The 23089-nt window shown below is 40.9% G+C and overlaps 2 protein-coding genes across 3 annotated transcripts; one reads left to right on the top strand and one right to left on the bottom strand.

Annotated features, from left to right (window-relative positions):
* Nucleotides 1-2737: 2737 nt before the first annotated feature.
* ruvbl1 (RuvB-like AAA ATPase 1) lies at nt 2738-9141 on the bottom strand. The gene is made up of 11 exons (XM_077603861.1): nt 8854-9141; nt 7913-7999; nt 7700-7832; nt 6330-6481; nt 5958-6047; nt 5384-5533; nt 4625-4688; nt 4348-4546; nt 4090-4192; nt 3934-4025; nt 2738-3077 (listed from the first exon to the last, which is right to left on the bottom strand). Exons 1-11 carry the CDS (start codon nt 8992-8994, stop codon nt 2918-2920), a joined length of 1371 nt encoding a protein of 456 aa, XP_077459987.1. The 5' UTR covers nt 8995-9141; the 3' UTR covers nt 2738-2917.
* Nucleotides 9142-9228: 87 nt separating this feature from the next.
* Nucleotides 9229-22949, top strand: eefsec (eukaryotic elongation factor, selenocysteine-tRNA-specific). 2 transcript variants are annotated; one of them, XM_077603895.1, is made up of 8 exons: nt 9229-9342; nt 9564-9961; nt 11182-11389; nt 11533-11629; nt 12467-12631; nt 13890-14504; nt 18098-18254; nt 22359-22949. In XM_077603895.1, the coding sequence occupies exons 2-8, from the start codon at nt 9664-9666 to the stop codon at nt 22544-22546; spliced, it is 1728 nt and encodes a 575-aa protein (XP_077460021.1). In that variant the 5' UTR covers nt 9229-9342; nt 9564-9663; the 3' UTR covers nt 22547-22949. The 2 variants fall into 2 exon arrangements, with proteins under 2 accessions (XP_077460021.1, XP_077460020.1); XM_077603894.1 differs by lacking the exon at nt 22359-22949 and adding an exon at nt 18333-18817.
* Nucleotides 22950-23089: the final 140 nt, after the last annotated feature.

The raw sequence follows: 23089 nt of genomic DNA, 5'->3' as shown, positions 1-23089 counted from the left end.
CCTCCCACATTGCAGTCAGGTGAGTGAACCTCTATGGCACGAGTTGGCCACACTTTAGTTTGTCATTATTGGAATGTCTTGACTACAAATATATAGAAACAACTAAGGGAAAATGTTTCCCAACTGGGATTCGAACCCCAGCCTCCCACATGGCAGTCAGGTGAACAAACCTCTACACCACAAATTGGCCACACTGCAGTTTGTCATTATTGGAAGGTCTTGACTACAAATGTATAAAAACAACTAAGGGAAAATGTTTCCCAGCTGGGATTCAAACCCCAGCCTCCCACATGACAGTCAGGTGAACAAACCTCTACGCCACAAATTGAGCACACTTCAGTTTGTCATTATTGGAAGGTCTTGACTACAAATGTATAGAAACAACTAAGGGAAAACATTTCCCAACTGGGATTCGAACCCCAGCCTCCCACATTGCAGTCAGGTGAGTGAACCTCTACGCCACAAATTGGCCACACTTCAGTTTGTCATTATTGGAAGGTCTTGACTACAAATATATAGAAACAACTAAGGTAAAATGTTTCCCAACTGGGATTTGAACCCCAGCCTCCCACATGGCAGTCAGGTGAGTGAACCTCTACACCACGAATTGGCCACACTTCAGTTTGTCATTATTGGAAGGTCTTGACTACAAATATATAGAAACAACTAAGGTAAAATGTTTCCCAACTGGGAATTGAACCCCAGCCTCCCACATTGCAGTCAGGTGAGTGAACCTCTACGCCACAAATTGGCCACACTTCAGTTTGTCATTATTGGAAGGTCTTGACTACAAATATATAGAAACAACTAAGGTAAAATGTTTCCCAACTGGGATTTGAACCCCAGCCTCCCACATGGTAGTGAGGTGAACAAAGCTCTACGCCACAAATTGAGCACACTTCAGTTTGTCATTATTGGAAGGTCTTGACTACAAATATATAGAAACAACTAAGGTAAAATGTTTCCCAACTGGGATTTGAACCCCAGCCTCCCACATTGCAGTAGGGTGAGTGAACCTCTACGCCACAAATTGGCCACACTTCAGTTTGTCATTATTGGAAGGTCTTGACTACAAATATATAGAAACAACTAAGGTAAAATGTTTACCAACTGGGATTTGAACCCGGGCCTCCCACATGGCAGTCAGGTGAGTGAACCTCTACACCACGAATTGGCCACACTTCAGTTTGTCATTATTGGAAGGTCTTGACTACAAATATATAGTAACAACTAAGGTAAAATGTTTCCCAACTGGGATTTGAACCCCAGCCTCCCACATGGCAGTCAGGTGAGTGAACCTCTACACCACGAATTGGCCACACTTCAGTTTGTCATTATTGGAAGGTCTTGACTACAAATATATAGTAACAACTAAGGTAAAATGTTTCCCAACTGGGATTTGAACCCCAGCCTCCCACATTGCAGTCAGGTGAGTGAACCTCTACGCCACAAATTGGCCACACTTCAGTTTGTCATTATTGGAAGGTCTTGACTACAAATATATAGAAACAACTAAGGTAAAATGTTTCCCAACTGGGATTTGAACCCCAGCCTCCCACATGGTAGTGAGGTGAACAAAGCTCTACGCCACAAATTGAGCACACTTCAGTTTGTCATTATTGGAAGGTCTTGACTACAAATATATAGAAACAACTAAGGTAAAATGTTTCCCAACTGGGATTTGAACCCCAGCCTCCCACATTGCAGTAGGGTGAGTGAACCTCTACGCCACAAATTGGCCACACTTCAGTTTGTCATTATTGGAAGGTCTTGACTACAAATATATAGAAACAACTAAGGTAAAATGTTTCCCAACTGGGATTTGAACCCCAGCCTCCCACATGGTAGTGAGGTGAACAAAGCTCTACACCACAAATTGACCACACTTCAGTTTGTCATTATTGGAAGGTCTTGACTACAAATATATAGAAACAACTACGGTAAAATGTTTCCCAACTGGGAAACCAACCTCATGGTAGTGAGGTGAACAAAGCTCTACACCACAAATTGACCACACTTCAGTTTGTCATTATTGGAAAGTCTTGACTACACACGGTTGTTTTTATTTAAGGGAAAAATGATTACCAACTGGGATTTGAACCCTGTCTGCCCACATGGCAGGCAGGCAAGCAAACCTCTACACCATGAAGTAGACATACTTAACTTTGTCATTATTGGAACGTCTTGACTACAAATATATACGCCTGCAAGAAGGCAATGACGTATCCCTACGCCTGCGAGAAGACCTTGGTGTCACAAAATCGAATTCTAATTGGTTAAAGCAACAGTCTTATCGACGCTTGTTTAATGCAGCAGAGCCTGCAGAACTGATTGTGAAGGCCTTGAGGCAGATTTCTGACCCTGGCAACAAATAATGGCTGAAATGTGATTGGTTAAATGCTTCAATATGAAAACACACATCTGGAAGTAGTGCAGCCAGCGGGAAAGCATTGAAAGGAAGCTAACAGACAATTTGGAATTATTTCATAAGTATCGATGGACAAAATATAATATATGATTCAGATATTTCTTAGGCCAGCAAGGCCTTGAAGGCCCTAACGGCACACCACTGATTAAATGGGGGGGGGTATATTAAATACATTTAAGAATTTTTGCTTCTTTTTTTAAATACATTTAATATACCCCCCATTTAATATACCTGTCTGTTTGTTGCAGGACTAATTCTGGAGGAATGATTGCATGCCAAAACATTGTCAAAAAAAAGAAGAAGCAAAAATTCTGGGAAATATCAGAAACGTTTTTTTAATTGAGAAGTTCAAACAGATTCAATAAAACCGCATTGAGTTCCAACTTCCTACTGGAGAAGACGTCAGGATGGAAATGAAAGAAAGGAACAAACGAAAACATTTGCACTATGGAAAAGAATAATCAGTCATTTTGCCAGCACTACAACTTTTCATTTCATGAATTTGTGATGCTGATCTTGAAGGATTTTGGCCGAGGACTTGGCATCATAAAAAAGCTCATTGATCTCCTCTACCTGTTCCCTCTCTACTGTTTCTTTGCCTTGAACGCGACCAAGCAGACTGGCCGGCGTCAGGAGCTGAACAGCATACCTGGCGACAAATGCGGCATTAGGACATTCTGGTCTACATTAACCGCGATATTCGAGTAAATATTTTTTTCGTAATATAAACCACAAAGTGGCCACTAGGTGTTCACATTGTGTTAAGGGACATTTACACTGAGACACACATGTAAAAATCCATAAACTGGCCACATTAGACTTTAAAATGCAATGTTCAAATTGGAGGTACTGTATTTTCCGCACTATAAGGCGCACCTAAAAGCCTCCAATTTTTTCAAAAGCTGACTATGCGCCTTATAATCCGATGCGCCTTATATAGGGACCAATATTAAAATTGTTATCACGATGAAATTCGATAGGGTACATCATCCTCTACAGGACTTGCAACTACGGTAAGCAGCCTGCGACTTCATTTCCCCCCGTGCGGGGTTCATGCTGGCATATGTAGTTATTTTGTCGATACACCCAGTATGACGGCGAGCACACTAATTCGGTGCTCGCCGTCATTCCAGGTGGATTGACAAAAGAACTCCAGCCGCTTACTTAAAATTATAAATGACTTGTATAATATCTATTTTAAAATGATTTACTTTTTTGCATTATTTCTTACTGGTCTAAAAATACGGACATCGGATTGATATTGGCAAAATGTATTTTCAAAAAAATCGGAATTACAAAAAATAGCAATTAGGACATCCCTAATGTTAATTATGGAATTCATTATAATGAAGACATTTTAGACTAGTCTATGCTGACAACATTTTGGGAACAATCTTGGCTTCAATGCATTTAGTGTGGAAGGGCAGGACACCCCTGATCTTATAGTCTTTGCAGAAGAGTGAAAGCAACCCAGTATTTCTTGTCAATTCACCCCGATATAGTACCTGAGGGTAGTCTTGGCGCCAATTTCTGCCAGGTGGGAAAGCGCTTCCTCACTGATAGCCAGCCCCTCGGTCTGAGCGCGGATCTTAATGATCTGGGAAAAAAAAGATTCTTATTAGTACCAAAACCCAAATCTATTGGCCACTTTTGCCTCTGACCTGTTTCATTTCCTGTGGCGTGTACAACATAGTGCGAATGATCATGACTCTGTCCAGAAGGTCCAACGGAATACCATGTGGTGAGCTGATGTCCTCGGTTCCTCTGAAAAAAACAAGCAAAATGGAAAAGGGTTTTTATGTTGCCCCTTCTTTCACAGCAAGGATGTTGGTATGCTACTAGAAAATGTCGGTTTCTGGACCATATCCCAAGAAATTCACAGAACGCTCCCCTAGTTACAACTTGACGAAATGCTCAACCTGATGAGACAGTTTCCTCTGTTGGAGGCAAACACTACAATGGGTGCGATGGTGCTCTCCAGCGCACGGTGGAGGTATGTGAAGCACTCGATGTCCAGCATGTGGACCTCGTCCACAAACAACACGCCGGGCACCAGCTCGGCCACGCCCTGATCGATGTAGCGGTTCACCACCTTGTTGATCTCAGATCGGAGTTTATCTGAAAAAAAATGAAACCGTGGTTGAGAAACACGGATAAAAATGTAGATGCGGATAGTGTTGACGGCAAGGTGGCAACCTGTGATTTCCGTCTTTTTGGGCTTCATCAGCTGTCCCATCATAGAGAGAATATCCTGGCCTCCCTGTGACCGTAAGAAACAAAACCTGAGCACTGCACAAACATCTCCTACATTCTCTTCATAAGGCAAATGACTGTCTTTTGGTAAACAAAGAATAAAATACCAATTTTATAAATACCTGATGCTCGCAAAAATGGACGTCACATTTTGAGTCATGTAGGCCATAATATTAACATTTTGTAACAAGTGTGGCCTGCAAAATGTGATCACATAGGTGGAGGCAAGGTTTCAATTATTTGTATTTGTTAATCATAACCATATTATTTAAAAAAATATTTTAATTAATTTCTCAAGGCAAAAACACATTTATGAATTTATAACAAGGTAATTAAAAATAAAAGTAAAATGAAAACAAAAAGTAATACTCCAGTTATGGCCGTTAGCACTTTTATTTTGTAACACATTGCCCACCATTTGCCAACAAGGGACGTCCAATTTATCTAAACTGGGCCGTGAAAGCTCATCTTTAATTGGCATGGATCTCGCTAACCGTGCATTCCACTTAGTCGTGATCATTCACTAACGTCCAAAGTATTTTGACTGGGAAGACTTCAGAAATCAGTCACTGCAACCCTCTCCCAGTCAAAAAGACTTGGACGTCTAGCCCCATGAATGGGAGCCAATGAATCAAATGAGTGACCAGAGGGTTAATGGGTAAATTAAGGTTTCAGTTTTTTAGTGTTTATTATTGTTTTTACCTGCGGCTTGGCGTTTGCCACGTCAAGGTCATGCAGCGTGACATCTTGGACGATCTCCTTTTTTTTGTGCACATCTCCCTTTGGAAGCGGCACGTACTCCTCAGCCTCCAGGTCAAACTCTGTGGCAAAGGTGTCGCAGCGACCTTGTCTCTGAAAACAGACGCAAAGCCTAATGAGTCCTGTGTGTTAATAAAAAATGAAAAAAGAAGAAGGGAAAATTCTATGATAGAGCAGGTGATCGGCAGACGGCGCAAGTGCTTTGAAAGGGGCCTGTCAACAAGGGACATGAGTCGCACCCTCCTTCCCCTATTTGGTCACCAGGCCACCTGCAGCGATTAAAGGAGCCGTCATCGCGATCTGTCGACAGAAGCCGAAAAACTCACTGCAGGAAAGGACGGATTTGGGAAGATGGCGAGATAGCGGGAAGAAAAATAGCTTTCCAGAGCGCTCGGAAAGGAAGCCGAGATTGTCATGCTGAGTGGAGAAGGATGAAAGGCCAGACAAAAACTCTTCATGGCAATGAATGAACCTATTGTATTGGATAGGCTGACTTGACACGCATGATGTGGGTTACCTTGACAGCTCCGCTGTTGGCTTCAATGTAGATGACGTCTCCCACCTCCACGCGCTCCTTCTGCAGACTCTCGTAAATGCTGGGGTCCAACTATGGAAAATAAAAAAAATGTACAAAAAACTATTTCGTATATGGCTAATAGTAAATGGACAAAGCAAGCGGCAATAAAAGTGCAAAAAGCAAAATAAAATAACAACCTCTACTACTCCTGAGTACTTTGTAATGCTTTAACTGTATCAGTTGAGCTGAATTTAAGACATTTCTCTTCACTTAATGTAATGACAATAAAGCTGATTATTTATTTTAAAAAGAATTACCATGTGCTAAAATGATGAACTCCATTACACTTAAATAAAATCTCTTGGGTCTGACCTTCAGCTGCTTGGTACCCTTGCCCGTCCTCAGACCAATGATGACGTGGCTGATGGTCTTTCCGTAGCCCCCCATTGGATTCTCCGTCTCGCAGGGGGTCAGCTCGGTCACCTCACCCTCGTAGACCTCTTTTGTCTCTTTGATGCGGAGGCCTGAAAGGCGAGTGGACGGCAAAATCACACGTGGTGAGGCCCACAGAGTGAATCGGGTCTTTGTATTCACATGGAAACCGTTCGGCAGCATCCTCTCAGATATTGCCATGTGCACATGAACATTCCTGGCCATCATAACCCTTGTTCCGCATTGGTACAGCCTGAAGGGGCACTCACAGGTGTCTAACACTGTGTGGTTCATATCAAAGAGCACGAGACGTGGTTTGGGGCGTTTAATTGGCATGGTGGTGACAGGCTCGGAGGAATCTCCACCCCGGACTAAAGATCAGGTTCGAGTGAAGGAGCAGCGGTGCTGTCCATCTACAAAAGCCCTATTGCGTTCCCTACGACAGGTGCCATCAACAGGAGGAACTTAACAGCTCATTTCCACATTTCAACATAACTCTTGGGAGGTCAACAGAGCACACAAAGGACTACCTACTAAATGTTTTTCTCTGTATTGTGGTAAAAATTGCATCAAACCATGAAACTTGACAAACTGTTAATACTAACTGGTTAAAGTAAAACCAGCTGGTTAATAGGTTTCAAGATCTAGTGAATAACCATGATGTAGCGATAGTGTTTTTTTGGGTGTAAAGTGGTTATCGCGTCAGCCTCACAGCTCTGGGGCCCTGGGTTTGAACCCAGGTCGGTCCACCTGTGTGGAGTTTGCATGTTCTCCCTGGGCCTGCGTGGGTTTTCTTCGGGTACTCCAGTTTCCTCCCGCATTCCAAAAAATTGCATGGTAGGCTAATTGGACACTCTAAATTGTCCTTAAGTATGAGTGTGACAGTAAATGGTTGTCCGTCTGCTCATGCCCTGCGATTGGCTGGCTACCGATTCAGGGTGTTCCCCGCCTCTGGCCCGAAGTCAGCCGAGATAGGCTCCAGCATGCCCCGCGACCCTAGTGAGGATAAACCGGTTCAGGTGAAATTAATGAACAAACTCTTAAAATCCTCTCTGTACTATTATTTAACTCTGAAAGGTGAACACTGCTCCCTAGTGGACAGTGAAATATCCCCCTTTCTTCCCCCATTTCATGTTTTTGTTATTGTTCCTACACTATAAACTTTTCATATATATTTGGCGGATCCAAGTCTCCATGTGTCGAATCCGCGAAGTGGCCAAGTATTAAAACATACATTAAAGACCATATGCCCCTAATCTTTTGTGGTTGCCAGGTAAACAATGGTTATAACAAATAAAGAGCTCCTTCACCGATGGCCCTCCTGAAGTTCTCCATCAGGACTTCTGTCTTTTTAATCTCCGACGAGTAGACCTCGCTGCCCACCATTGGGCAGAAAGGAACCTTGTTGCCCAGCTCCTGTGCGATGGCTAAGGCGAGAGCCGTCTGTCGGTGGAAACCCGAAAAAGTGTCAGTGAGGAATAAATAACAACAAATTAGGAGACTGACACTAAACGCGATGCTACCTTTCCAGTACCAGGTGGACCGGCCAGTAAAACTGCCCTTCCTGCCATCTTCTTGGAGCGGATGAGCTCAACAATGATCCCACATGCCTAAGAGGAAACAAGAATCACATGAATTTAAATCGAGAAATCATTGTGATGTTTATATAGGGATTATACCACCTAGAATTCAATGATTTTAAAGTTAAAACGGTCATGCACAAAGCCCCTAAATTTTTTATTACATTTGCATAGAACAAGGGTCTCAAACGTGCTCAACACTTATTTTTTTCCACTCCTCCAACCGACATCCTTTTGTGGTAATAGTACTGCTGGCATGACGAGATGGAGAGACTGTAAGTTCTTTCGAGTTCTATTTAATGCTAAATTGTTTTGAAGTACTCCTAAATGAAAAAAATGTTTTGGCATTCATTTATTCATTGTAATACATTAATAAATCATGTTCTCTCACTTTTGTGTTTGTTTCTAACATCTTTCAAAGAAAATTGGGACACTTTTAGTTGCTATTGAAGACCGTGGAACGAATGAGAGAATTTACTGCTCGACTTACGAAAAATCCAAGTTACAACACAAGTTCTGGGAACAATTAATTTCGTTAGTAGATGTACCACTGTAGTATGAAAGATGAAAAAAATAAAAACAAATTGTAACATTAAAAAATATGACTGAATATCATTTAAAATAATTGTGACCCGGGTGTATTTACCTCTCAGGTATATTTATATATATTTTCGTGTTGTATTCTTAACTCATTTTAACTCTTAGGCTGCCATTGATGGCAATAGGCGTCCAATCCAGTGTGAAACAGCGACTCCACGTGCTAGCAGGCTTAGCTTAAAAGTACACAAAGGATATTCAAGCGCACAAGCCCGTTGTTTTGTGAATGTTCAGTCGTCAAAGTGATTATTTTACAAATAAAACATTATTAGCTCGTCAACATTTACCTCTCTGGCGGCTTCCTGGCCGACTAAGCCACACGCTGATTGCTTAGCGTTACCGGCCTCGTCCAAGCCAAGTCCTTTAACGTGACTGTGCGAGGCAATCCGTTGAGTTTTCGTGGTACTCTTCACCTCTTCGATCTTCATGTTTTTTGTATTTGTATTTAAGTGTTTAACTTTGTCAAAAGGTGCCAAAAGTGTCACTTGTGCTTCGTTGAGGTTGGTAGCGTACACAGCCGCCGCCGAAACTCAAAACACAGGAAGAGTGGTTTCCATGTGAGGTTACTATGGAGAATACCGGAAGTGTTACCTCGAAGCACCGCCATATTTGTATTTTAAGCAATACGATTGGATAGAAATAGTGCATGTCGAATCATAATTGGCTGGAACTTCTATCAATCATTGCTATCACCAGAAATCCCACCCTTAGCGTTTTCATTTCCGATAGTGTAGAAGTTGACGTCTGGTGGACTGGAAACTACTGCGATCTTTTATGTGAGTTTAAAATCTGGCAAATAAATGTGTGATGTAATATCATATTAATTTAGAGGGTATATTCGGGCTCATTTGTTACCACAATGCACGTAACTATTTAGTTTTTGAAAACATAGCCCCAACTAAAATTAGTACACGTGAATGTACGGCTCAAAGTTGCATTGTTATGTAGTGGAATATAATGATATGATGCGAATAATGTCTATTTGGGTTTCTAATAGTGTCTGGCATCGTCCGATCGCTTCCTGCTTCTGTGGATCTGGTCCCATGGTGTGAAGAGATCCCGGTAGACAAGATCCTAGAACGTGACAGCTCGTCAACATGACTGAGCACAAGTCTCCAACTTTGAATTTCAACATCGGTGTCCTCGGGCATGTGGACAGTGGCAAGACGTCGCTGGCTCGGGCGTTAAGCAGCACTGCCTCCACGGCTGCCTTTGACAAGAACCCCCAGTCGAAGGAGAGGGGCATCACCCTGGACCTCGGCTTCTCCTCCTTCAATGTGGAACTCCCGGATCAGCTGCGGGAAAGTGGAAAGCACATGCAGCAGTATGAAAACCTGCAGTTCACCCTGGTAGACTGTCCTGGACACGCTTCTCTCATTCGGACCATTATTGGAGGTGAGGCGAGATGAATGTCTGGTCTGATGGCCCAAGCAGGACCATCAGAAGCACTGAAGTACATAAACTCATTGGCTGCCACAGACAGTGATAGATGTCAAATCCATTTGAATTGAAATGACTGACATTGAATATAATCAGGGCTTTAATTTGAGTTTGATTTATTTAATAAAGGGACAATACTATATATTAATGGGTGGTGATCGCAATGTTGTTCATCCAACATCCAGGCTTTAAGATGATTGCCGAAAAGGTTCAGAGACGGGAGTTTACGTATGTTACATGCTATTGAGTTCCAGGGATGTGAGGCACGAACAGAGATGGTGCTTTGGCTAAATGCACTCTTTCTTAAGGGAACTACACAGTCACCTCTAGAGCCAGCTCTTGTTGATCTGTTGGCATTTTTTGCAGCGTTAGTGGCAGTTAACCAACTCAATTCTAATATTTAATCCACAAATGTTTTTTCTTTTAAGGATTTTTCTTACACGGTTTACTTGGATTTGGAACCACTGCATTCCTCACAATGCAATTTGTGATCTGAGGCTAATGATGAGTGTTATCTTATAAATTTTGATAAGAGATCACTTTGTTTTTTTGCACGCATAATTCATACATTTTCTGTGCAACATGGTTACATGGCTACTACATGTTTGGGACCCCGTCATTGGGGGCTAAATTCTTGCATGACTTTTATCTGAGTATGGTATTCCAATTTTCTAACGCTTTAAAAAGAACATGTCGGTCAAAGAATTTTGAAGATTTTCCAGAGTTGTGAAAAAAACCATCACATTTGAACTGCTTAATGTCTTCATTTAATGACGATTAAATCTTCTTACACATGTTAGAGATTATGGTTGGAAAGAGACGGTTAAAATTGGAGTGTAAACATCAAGCTTACTCCCTCTCATGTCCCAAGTGGGGAAATCACAGGAAATAGATGGAGCCAAGTGGAAGCAGAGAAAAAGAGTTGAGCGCAGGAAAGGAAAGACAAGCAAGCGTTCAGCAGCTCTCATTTCAACCCCGTTAACATTTTACACTCCGGTGTACCCCTCCCTTGGATGTTTGTCTACTTGTCCTTTCCTGTTTGTTTTGCTGTCGTCAACTTCTCCAGTCGCCATTACACATGTATATGTGAACAAATAGAGAAAAGCCTATCTTGTACTTACAGCTAATTGCAGATAAACATCACACAGCTTTTTTTATGTTTGCGCGTCTCATAGGGGCGCAAATCATCGACCTGATGATGCTGGTGGTGGATGTGGTCAAAGGGCTGCAGACCCAAACAGCAGAGTGTCTTCTCATTGGAGAACTGACTTGCCCTCGCATGGTGGTCGTCCTCAACAAGACGGACCTTCTGCCGGCCGACAAGAGACAGAGTGCGATTGAGAAAATGACCAAAAGACTGCACAAAACGCTGGAGAACACCAGGTCTGCATCACAGCAAATGTTGCAGGAAGTACATTAGAAATTCAGCACCTGACACTTCTTAACTGGCATTACATTTGAGAGAAGCCTAATCTTCATCAGTCAGTAAATGATTTTTAAAGTTGACACATGTATATATGCTGTAGATTTAAAGACTGTCCAGTGATTGCGGTGGCAGCCAAGCCGGGAGGCCCCGAGGGTGCCGACACAGAGGAACCACAAGGGCTGTCTGAGTTAATCGAGGTGAAAACCGGCATAATGATCGCTTATGTTCTTTTTACCCTCTTTTTTTCCCATGAAGTAAAAAAGGCAGACAGTCTAGGATGGTCGTCTGCTTTTTACCTCTCTAAAATCTTTAGTTTAGTGGATTTCAAAGCTGTTGTTAATGGCATTCACTTTTATTGTTATATTTTAGTCTGTTCTCTGCAGGCGTATTGAATTGAATGCTTTTATTGTCATTAAACAATTATAATGAGATTTAAGGCTTTCACCACGACGAAGTGCACAAATAACAAACAAACAGACAAATAAAAAAACAATAATTAATAAATAAGTAGCCACAACATAAATAAGTAGGGAAGTGCACAAATATTCATTCATTTTCTGAACTGTATTAACTCATTGGCTGTCATTGTTGGCAATGTCCAGCCACATTATAAAAGTCAAGATGAACAAATTCGAGAGCCCAATTCATCACATTGCATTTCTTATATAAATAAAATCCAGATGTATATTGCAGAAAATCCAGCCTACCTTTATCAATATGACTGTAGAAATAAGTTAATTTTTTAAAACAATTTAAAATACATGTTGGATTTTCAAAATATAATTTATAAATGGTGGAATTAAAATATGAAATGACTTATTTTAGAAAAGTAGACTCAGTACATACATTGAAATTTGATTTTGTGTTTCATGACTTCATTAACAAGAAACTTGGACCATTTCTCCGTTTAAAAAAAATATTCACGAGAAATTTCATTTTCTACTACCACGTTCCGATTCTGGTTAATCGGGATCATCTGGTTCTTGTTATCTGGGTAATATTTTGATCATCATGTTTGTCCCCTCTCGTTTCAGCTATTAAAACAGCAGACTTATCTACCACTGAGAGACCCAGAAGGAGACCTTCTGATGGCCGTGGACCATTGCTTTTCCATCCGTGGCCAAGGAACTGTCATGACCGGGACCATCCTACAGGGGTCTTTGAGTGTCAACGACACCGTGGAAATCCCCGCACTGAAGGTTCAGTACTACACTTTGTGAAATAGTGCTTCAAAAGTCAAATCTCCTCCTTCCTACATCACTACTCACATTACTGCGTGTTATTAAAGCAGTTCAACTTTCAAAAATAATTCAATGCTACCACAGGAGTGTGTCATAGACTAAGGCATCACTGAATAGAAGTGCACAAGGTCAAATGTGAAGCATTGGTTTGGCTGCACTTGTCATTTTCGCCCCGGGGTGGCGACAAATGTTTTCTGTGAAAGCAATTTCTAGGCAAGATACTTTTCTGCAAGTTGGTTTTCTAATATGTGACCAACTTGGCCTCCCCCAAATAAAGTACTGCAATGTGTAGTAAATACTGATACATTAAATGGTAAGAATCATTTTATGTGCGTTTTCTAATGAATGAAAGATTTCATTTCATGAACTTTTAAAAATACCTCTTAGTTTCATCCAAATGAGATTTGTTGTACTATTCGTTCTGAAGGCGAATGTGGTAACCTTTAAATTAAACACAATAATAAAAATTCTAGAGAGTTTATAATATAAAAAGCAATCAAACAAAATATGCAGGTTTAGTGTAATTTCTGCATGTTTTGACTGGATTTTTTAAATTTTAATAAAACTGATTTCAATCAATTAATAATCAAAAACAAGAACAAAACAGTGTTCTAGTCAAGAGGTGAATTATGTTTTTAAAGCAGATAAGGCATTTGTTTTAAAAGATGAGGTAAAAAACAAAAACAAAACTGAAATGCAAGTAAAATAAAATGTAGAGCACTGTTAGTTATTCTATTTTCTATTGTTGCTACTTCTTTTAATGATGATTATTCTTATAAAAAATATGGAAAAACATTTTTTTTCTTCCTTTATTTCTCTATTTTACCCTCTAGTTCCATCAAAACAAATCAAATAATTTACATAGTTGATTTGCTAAATGAATATGTGAACAAAAATCCTCCCAAAAGACATCATTTTAATATATAGATTTTCCAAGTAAATAAAACTTCTAAATTACTGGTGTATTTCTTATAATGAATCACCTTTAACCCAACCCTTATTCAAAGTTACATCTTCATTTAAAATATATATTTAATTTGTTTTCAACTATTTTATATTGTCATTATTTTTATTTATTTTTTAAATACAGTTTTTGACTTTGTATGTAAATCTATATATAACACTGAAATGTCCCTTTGTGAGAATGACTTTATTTACATTGCATTACATTTGTTTAGACTTAAGATGTTGTATTCTCTCTCATGTCTCCTATCAGGTGACTAAGAAGGTAAAGTCAATACAGATGTTTCGGAAGCCAGTGTCGGGGGCCATGCAGGGGGACCGCGTGGGTGTGTGCGTGACACAGTTTGACCCAAAGTTGTTGGAGCGGGGGCTCGTGTGCACCCCGGCCTCCCTGCGCACCGTCTTCGCTGCCGTCATCTCTGCCAAGAAGATCGGCTACTTCAAGGGCTCCCTCTGCACACGGGCCAAGTTTCACATCACGGTGGGACACGAGACCGTCATGGCGAGGGTCACCTTCTTTGGACTGCCGCCAGACGCGTCGCAAACGCAGCCCGGCTCGCCGGAAACGGCCTTCGCCTTCGACAGGGTGTACGTCTACCAGGAAGACTACGTCAGCGGTCGCGGAGAGTCCAATTCGGGACCCGACCCTGAGCAGTGGGCCTTGTTGGAGTTTGAGCGGCCCGTCACTTGCCCTCTACTCTGCCTGGTGATTGGCTCCAAGCTGGACACGGACATCCACGCTAACGCATGCCGCCTGGCCTTCCATGGACGTCTGCTGCACGGCTTTGAAGATAAAGCCTACGCCGAGACGGGCCTCCCCCGCCTGCTCATCTACAAGACCAAACACAAGGAGGGGCAAGTGGAGAGGGTGAGTGGGCCATTTGAATCCTGTTTTGGGGGGTTTAAAATGTTAATCCTCGCTCTTCGAGCTCTTCCACTTTTGGTAAAAATAGAAAAACATTTATAATTGACTTGAATCCAAGTTAGTAACTCCCTAAATCCACCAACACTAGGTGAAATTCTGCAATACTGAGTGGCCAGATATTACTTTATTCTACCTCTGACACAAATTTACAAATATTTTACGCACATTGCTAATATATTTGAACAGAAAAGAAAATGATTGTGTCGGAAATGAACATAGTTTGTATTTAGTTTTTTTTTTTTTTACTCTGTATGGCTTAACAGGTGGCGTGGCGTTAATTGTTGTGCTTTACTTTTCTTCCAGAGTTCAATAAATTGCTGAAAATTGGACATGATCCCAATTTCCACAGGCAAGGGAAGAGTTAGTATGCTAAAAGGTGCCTGCAGAAAAGGTTAATGCCTGATTCACTTAAAGAAGGGCATGGCTGGCCAATGAGAGATATGATTGGGTATCAGTGAGTACCAGTTATTTAGCCAGTTATCCCTGTGGTAACTTTTAACTGTATAAACAGTTTAAAACAAAAGTTATGATCCTCAAACTATTTCATAGTTTGATTTTGAAAATAATGCCCGAGAAATGCAGGTGTAAAATGCTTGTGAAAAATATTCTAAGGGGCCCTTTCCACGATAATAGTTGGATTGGGAAATGCAAATAAAACCCTTTTTTCGCAGATATGCATATCGTTTAGAAGGATGCGTCGTTTTGCAGAGATCAAACAGCAAAAATTGGAAAACTCCTCCATGGTGAAATTCTTGACGATGGACTACCCTGTCGTCACAGTTAAAACGATTGAAGAGGCAAAACTGAGTTTTTCCTGGCATTTGTCTCCCATACTCCGAGACTGTAGGTGGCAATGGTGTACCTACACACTAGGCATGCATATTGCATCGGCAAATTGGACATTTCAAGGACTTTTTTGCGCCGTTTAAATGCAGGATTAAAGTAATTTTTAAGACAGTTTTGTCATTTCTGCTTCAGATTTATGTTGAAACAATGCCAAGTCATTTCTGATAACCCAGACATAGTTGCTCACTTCAGTATGCTTGTATGACACCAAACCAACTGATAGAGACAAGTATAGTATAGTAGTAGTAGTGGTAGTAGTAGTAGTAGTAGTTGTTGTAGTTGTTGTAGAAGTGGTAGTAGTAGTGGTAGTAGTAGTGGTAGTAGTAGTGGTAGTAGTGGTAGTAGTGGTAGTAGTGGTAGTAGTGGTAGTAGTAGTGGTAGTAGTAGTAGTAGTAGTAGTAGTAGTAGTGGTAATAGTAGTAGTAGTTGTATTAGTAGTAGTTTACATATACAAGGTATAGACAAGCCATTGCGGTCATTTTAGGCACAAAATAATTGAGAGAATTGGGTGAATTTTTCGGGCCGGCGAAAAATGGTGACTTTGAATAGTCAATTGGAACCATAAGGGTGAATAAATGTCCGTTGCCTCTGTGCCCTCTCACTCACCCTGCAGTCCTCCTGCTGCTCTCGGTGCTTTGAATGTTTCTCATTGCTGGTGGCACTGGACCATGGCTCGCCGACAAAGCCCGCATTGTGTGTTCATAAACAGACACGTACACACAAACAAGCGCGCATCGGCTGTCCCGCTGAGCACCGTTTGAGACGTGTGGGTGCGCATACTTCTGACACAGACGTGCGTGCGGGTGGCCGCCTGACGCCACTCGCCCCGTCTAGCTGTCAGAGACTGGCGCTGTTTGGACACACCTGAGTAGCACACCCCTCCGTTTTCACATGACTCTCTGGGTTAATCTGTTCCCGCTCTATTTTTCAAAGTACGCTACAATACATTTCTCATTGTATCATTGTGACATAGTGAAGCCATAAAAGGGTGCAGTTTAAAATAATTCTGGTTTAAAATAAACGGCTCATTGGCGAGGAATTCATTTTCAGTTTGAGTCACAATCATAATTGCACCACTCCAGGAAGCATCCCCCTGACTAACAACCAAACAATTTAAATTAAATTTCACTTTTGTTATCAGTTAATCCTTAGCAAGAAGTGTGTGTGCCACTTTGACCTTCCAGTTAGATTTTGTCATTGTGACTTCTTAAAACAACAAATCTGACAGTTGCATCTGCATCTTTTTTCTTTAATAGTTAATGGCTTCTCATTTTTAGCTGCGCATATACTATATATATGGACACGTACACAAACATATATATATATATATATATATATATATATATTGCCGCAATAGTCTAAAAATCACAAAGTAGGGTCACCCCTATAACTTTTTTTTCCCCCTAGTAGCAAGAGTGGCTTCCACTTACGAGTTTCAGTGTGGATTTTCACATTTTTATGAACTTTATATATATATATATATATATATATATATATATATATATATATATATATATATATATATATATATATATATATAAATAATTAATAGCGGAAAAAAAATGCTAAGTAGTGAATTTGAGATAAGTGAAGACACTATAATCAAGGGATTACTGCATATATTTATTTGTATATATATATATGTATCTATGTTTATATATAATTAATTACTAACTTCTACAATTTTTTTCATAATTGGTGACATTTAATAATTTGTGTGATTATTCACCTCCCAAATTAGTAATTGAAACTTCCTTACTGAAGTAAGTTTTTTGCCTCATCCAGCTGAGGTGGTATATACCATGGACCAATTGTCAATCTTAGCCAATCATATGCCTCACACCCATTCACCCCCCACTTTTCATCTATAAACAACCAGTGTTCCATGAATAAATATTAGCATGCGTGATTTTGGAATGTAGCAAAAATACTAGCAATATTAAGTCCAAATACTATGTTCCATAGTTCAAACATAAATCGAAAGCGGCACATGAAGTTAATTTCCATTTGCGTGTCAACCCCTCGTGTTGGGGTGAAATTCAGGTCGTAGGTCAAGTGTGTAAAGGGGTCCCCTCGTGTTTGCACCTTAAGGTGTTGACTGCTTCACTCCTCAACTCTCAAGTGAAACGATGCGTGCGGGAGGTCAGATTCTGGTGGTTATGCGCCTTTTGCCAGCCTGCAAGTTTGGCTTCCGTTTTTGTTTTTGTGTGTGCTGGACACATTGCTGTCATTGTTGAGATACGACTATTCATACGGTCTGTTGGACATCTATAGCTACTGTATGTTTCTTTTTATCAGCGCATCAGTCACGCTTGCGGGTCAAACGTTCAAGAGTGAACGAGGGTAAAGCAGGAGAGAAGACGAGCTAGTGGTTGTGTTGGAGAAGGCTCAGAGACAGAGCGGTGCCCTCCTGTTATCAGATTAGCGATGGATGATAAGCAAGGAACACAAACAAATAGCGTAAAATGTGCAGGAACAAGGAATCAGAGACAGCCAGGCGGCAAGACTAGAAGAATGCGCTGGTAGTGGGCTTGATGCGGGCACGTGACACACAGGGTATGTTGTCCTCAGGAAGCCATCGTGGCTGACAGTTTCACCGTTTTAATAAGATTAGTTGGTGCGCCATTCATCAAGCGCTTCCAAACACATGGCGCCCTGGGGTTCAACTCTCACATTCTTCCCTCACGCAGGTAACGGACGACTACACTCTGATTGGCCGCAACCTGTTCAAGAAGGAAACAAACTTGCAGATCTTTGTCGGGCTGAAGGTCACGCTGTCAACAGGCGAAACCGGCATCATCGAGGGTGGTTTTGGACAGAGCGGGAAGTTTAAAATTCGAGTTCAAGGTAAGGAACAACCCAAATCTGGCTAAGCTAGTTTGCCTAGTTGGCCAAATGATATCTTCTTCTTCCCTACTTCGGCAGATTATTTTCAGGATGTGGTAAGAGTGCTGGTAGGGCTAACATCTCCAGTCACATTCCCAGGATTCCTTTGGGGATCGCCTGTGTTCCGGGGGAAATCTGTTCTGTATTTATTTTACTTTCTGTTGCTCCAAACCCACTGCTCCACACCGGGAGGGGAGAGAAAACAAAAACATATCAAAAAGAGAGCCTCACCTACATCCTCTTCACAGAAACACATACACACAAATATACACAGTCTTGGGGGGGGAAGAAAAACGTGCTGCCAACACATTCATTGCCTCCCATTTTAAAAATGGGTCAGCTATTCAATTATAATACTACAACTAATATATACTAGACCACATGTGTCAAAGTGGCGGCCCGGGGCCCAAATCTGGCCCGCCGCATCATTTTGTGTGGCCCGGGAAAGTAAATCATGAGTGCCGACTTTCTGTTTTAGGATCAAATTAAAATGAAGAGTATAGATGTATATTAAATTTCCTGATTTTCCCCCTTTTACATCAATAATTGTAATTTTTTAATCATTTTTTTCTGTGTTTTTAGTTCAAAAATCCTTTTGTAAAATCTAAAAATATATTAAAAAAGCTAAAATAAACATTGTTTTAGATCTATAAAAAAACTGAATATTCAGGGATTTTAAACCAGTTCTTTTAATCCATTTATTAAAAAAAAATCTAAATATTATATCTAAAATGGTCCGGCCCACATGAAATCGAGTTGACGTTAACGCAGCCCGAGAACCAACCCGAGTATGACACCCCTGCACTAGACCATACTAGATTATATTTACATTATAAATTATTCTACTGTTAAACTTTTGTTTCAAGACTAAAAAATGCAGACTTAAGCCAGTGTTTAAATCTTTTCCACCTGTAAAGAGAATAAGTAAACAGCTTTCATAATGGAGGATTAGGTTTTCTACTAAATGCAGTAAATTGCATCAATTACAACCTGATCTAATGCGATTCGATATGTAAAATGGGATTTTCCATGTCAAATTGAATATGAGTGACTAATACAAAATGGAGATCAGTTCCGGCTAGGAACTTGTTACATAGCTTGTGACGTTGCAACATGCATGCACAGTGAATTTTGTTAAAAACGACAGCACAGAGAAGACGTTCTTTTTTCTGATGTCATGCTTATGCGTGCATTCTCACAAAACTTAGATGGTATAAATCTTTGAAGAATTCTCATCTGTCAAAAAAAAAGGTGACCAATAATGCTGTTTGCCCTAGCATGCTCTCGTTCTGCTAATTGTGCTTCCACGTGATTATATTACTGGGTAAGCACAATGTGATAATACCACTTACTCTGTTTCCTAACCTTTACTGTACTAAGCATCATTTATTTCTCATGTGCGTCATCCACTTGAACAATAACCCCCTTTCCCAAATACTCTACTTAGAAAGATGACATTTTTCAGCCCCCCCAAAAGATTATAAATGTGATGATCTCATTTAAAAGACAATATTATTTACGTGTGCGGTCGACTGGTCGCCGTCTTTTGGTCGCCAGTCTTTTGGTCGCCAGTCTTTTGGTCGCCGTCTTTTGGTCGCCGTCTTTTGTTCGCCCCGACCGCGACAACGGGCGACCAAAAGACCGGCGACCAAAAGACCGACGACCAAAAGACCGGCAACAAAACAAGGTAAAACAACACAGTCTATGCATCAATAAGACGTGTGAGTGTATAAGAGTTTGTATGTACATGCGTTGTCCCTTTAAGAAGCTACGTCAGTCAGGGTCTTAACAAGTTCTCCAACAAAACACAATAAAAGTATGGGAAATTTGGAGCTTTTCTTTAGCCTAATAATTACTAGGGCATTAAGTATGACTAAATAGTAATTTGCAGTTTGTATTTAGGGAATTTGAGCAACGATTTAAATGGTAATTATCAATAACCTTCCGGGCGACCAAAAGACCGGCGACCAATCGAACGTGTACAATTATTTACATAGGGACATTGAAGGAGAGACAGGATTTTTTTCACAATTTGTGATAAAGGTGGCCTGGTGGTCGAGTGGTTAGGGTGTCGGCCTCACAGTTCTGAGATCGAGGGTTTGATCCCAGCTCCGGACCTTTCTGTGTGGCGTTTGTATGTTTTCCCTGAGTACTTCAGTTTCCTCCCACATCCCAAAGACATGCATGGTAGGCTGGTTGAACACTCTAAATTGCCACTGCGTATGAGTGTGAGCGTGAATGGTTGTCAGCCTCCTTGTGCCCTGCAATTGGCTGGCCACCAATTCAAGGTGTCCCCCGCCTCTGGCCCAAAGTCTGCTGGGATAGGCCCCAGCACCCCCCACGGCCTTTGTGAGGATAAAGCAGTTCAGAAAATGAGACAACAAACAGTTCAATGCTTATCGAGCCATAAATAAGATGATTGAAAATGGTCTCCAGGAACTGGAAACATCTAATTTTCAAATCACAAAGGTGGAAATACAGTTTGACCCTGAAGCAAATCCCAGGGGTTATAGATTTTGGGGGAATATTGGCTATAAATCTGGCCCAGCAATTGAAATTAAATTATATCCCAATTGGTCTTCAGAGGGTCTTAAAAACCTCTTAAATTTGAGTTGATGAAACTTGTAGGAAACCTGTCTGCATTTTGTAGAAATGCAGTGAAGTGGAAAGAACATCAGAACATTTTCAAGCACACCTATGTATGACCTTGGCCTTCTGTCAGTTTTAAATGAACACAAAAGTTTGATGCTTAATACTTGGAGAGAAAAGAACTCTGCAGTACGTGTCTGCCTGTGAACACAAGTTCATTCAAGTTTGCTCACTAGTGCAGCCATAACTCACACAGATATCTCTGTGCTCGGCACAAGCGTAACAGCCCTTACATTGGCATAACGATAACAAGAATGCTGGCGCCATTATGTATTAAGCCAGACAGACAGCATGTTCAGCATTGACACCAGAACATCGCCTTACCTTCCGTGTCCAAAACCGCGGGTGAAATTAGCAGGCAATTTGAACAGAGCACAAATAGAAACACAGAGGAGGCAGAAATGTGACTCAGCATTAGAAGCATGACAAAGTTACTCATAGTTCTCATTGAATTAAGGTCAAGCCACATATTAGATGGGTGTACATCATTGGCGTGAATGCTCCAGACATCTTGAGGAACAGAATGCTGTTTTTCTACCCTCTTTAGGTTTTAAATCTCAAGGATCAAGGCTACAGGGCACGTGAAAGGGAAGGATGCATTTCTGCGAGTTCCAAAACTTCAACAAAGTTCAGTTCAGTTTGAATTGTGGTTGTAGCTGTTAAAGTCATGTGGCTCTTTAACACCACTTCAACACGTGCTGTAGTGTCATGTAAAAAAATTCTATACAATGCTTGGTACTCAGACGTTTGGTCGCCGGACGTTTGGTCGCCGGACGTTTGGTCGCCCGGACATTTGGTCGCCGAACGTTTGGTCGCCGGACGTTTGACAACATGATAGAGAGTTTACTGTTGAAACCAGCTCTCAAAATTATATTCATGAGAGAGAGTTTAATATCTAAATATCTACCGTTGAAACCAGCTCTCAAAATTATATTCACCCGGGCGACCAAACGTCCGGCGACCAAACGTCCGGCGACCAAACGTCCGGGCGACCAAACGTCCGGGCGACCAAACGTCCGGCGACCAAACGTCCGGCGACCAAACGTCCGGTCACTTACCGCTTATCATATGGGGCAAATAATTGGTGACTTTTCCGCTAAGCTTTAGGTTAAAACCAAAATTATTAGGACAATGAATATAATGTGTAAGCAATTTTTGACAATGGTAGTTTTCTTTAACCAATTAGCATGTTCTCCCTGGGCTTGTGAGGGTTTTCCAAAGGGGCTGGACATAAAATGCATTGGCTTGCCACTGGCTATCTGCAGATTTTTCAGGTTTACCTGATAAAGTGTCCAATGACTTATTGGTTATACAATAGACTGGAGCCCTTCTCCTTTAGGATCCTCATAAGGCATGCAGCTTAATGGGTTTTTAATAAGAGCATTTTAAAATTGTGTTTGCGGATCTTCTCTTCAGAGGGTCTTCGCCCAGAAACCAAGCAGCTGCTGTCCTCGACCACTTCCAAGAAAAAAGGGAAGGGGGGCGGCAAAGAAGCAGGCAACACCAATGAAGAGGAGCCTAAAACAGACAATCATCATGTTTACATTCACTTGGATTTCAAGCGCTATGTATTTGATCCCCATAAAAAGATGGTTCAATTATGAGCTCCAATGGTCATCGGAACATTCAGCCAGACTTATTTGCTCTTGGAGTATGACACACTGACTTAATTTTTTAAATTAACGGTAAATTATGCAAAATGATATAGCTGCAACTGCTGTGGAAAAAAAAAATAGCTTTTCAAATCTGATTAGCAAATCATTTTTTTTTCTGAACTGATCTGATAATGGCATTTTAAACTAGCTAAATATGAAGGAGAAAAAAGTCTGATGAAGCAATCATGTTCTTATCTTGTTTTTTGCTCTTTCAGTGGGGTCAATGATTAATCATGCAGTAATTTTCTTTTTGTCATAATTTCTTCAAACAGTGGCAGGGTTTTGACCCTCAATGATATCAGATTAAATGGAAAAAGTTACACAAATAAAACAAACCCCATTAGAAACTCCATTGGCCATTCATTATTTTTTGCAACACTTGTGATGTGCTTTATTAGTCATTTCGTGTTGTGAAAGCAATTAATTGTGTCGCTTCAAAATAAAGTGAATTAATTAGCAATGGGGGAAAAATCCAGAATAAAATTAATTGGT

Source organism: Stigmatopora argus, chromosome 6, assembly GCF_051989625.1.
Source record: "Stigmatopora argus isolate UIUO_Sarg chromosome 6, RoL_Sarg_1.0, whole genome shotgun sequence".
Taxonomy (NCBI): domain Eukaryota; kingdom Metazoa; phylum Chordata; class Actinopteri; order Syngnathiformes; family Syngnathidae; genus Stigmatopora; species Stigmatopora argus.
This window is presented reverse-complemented; position numbering and strand designations above follow the sequence as displayed.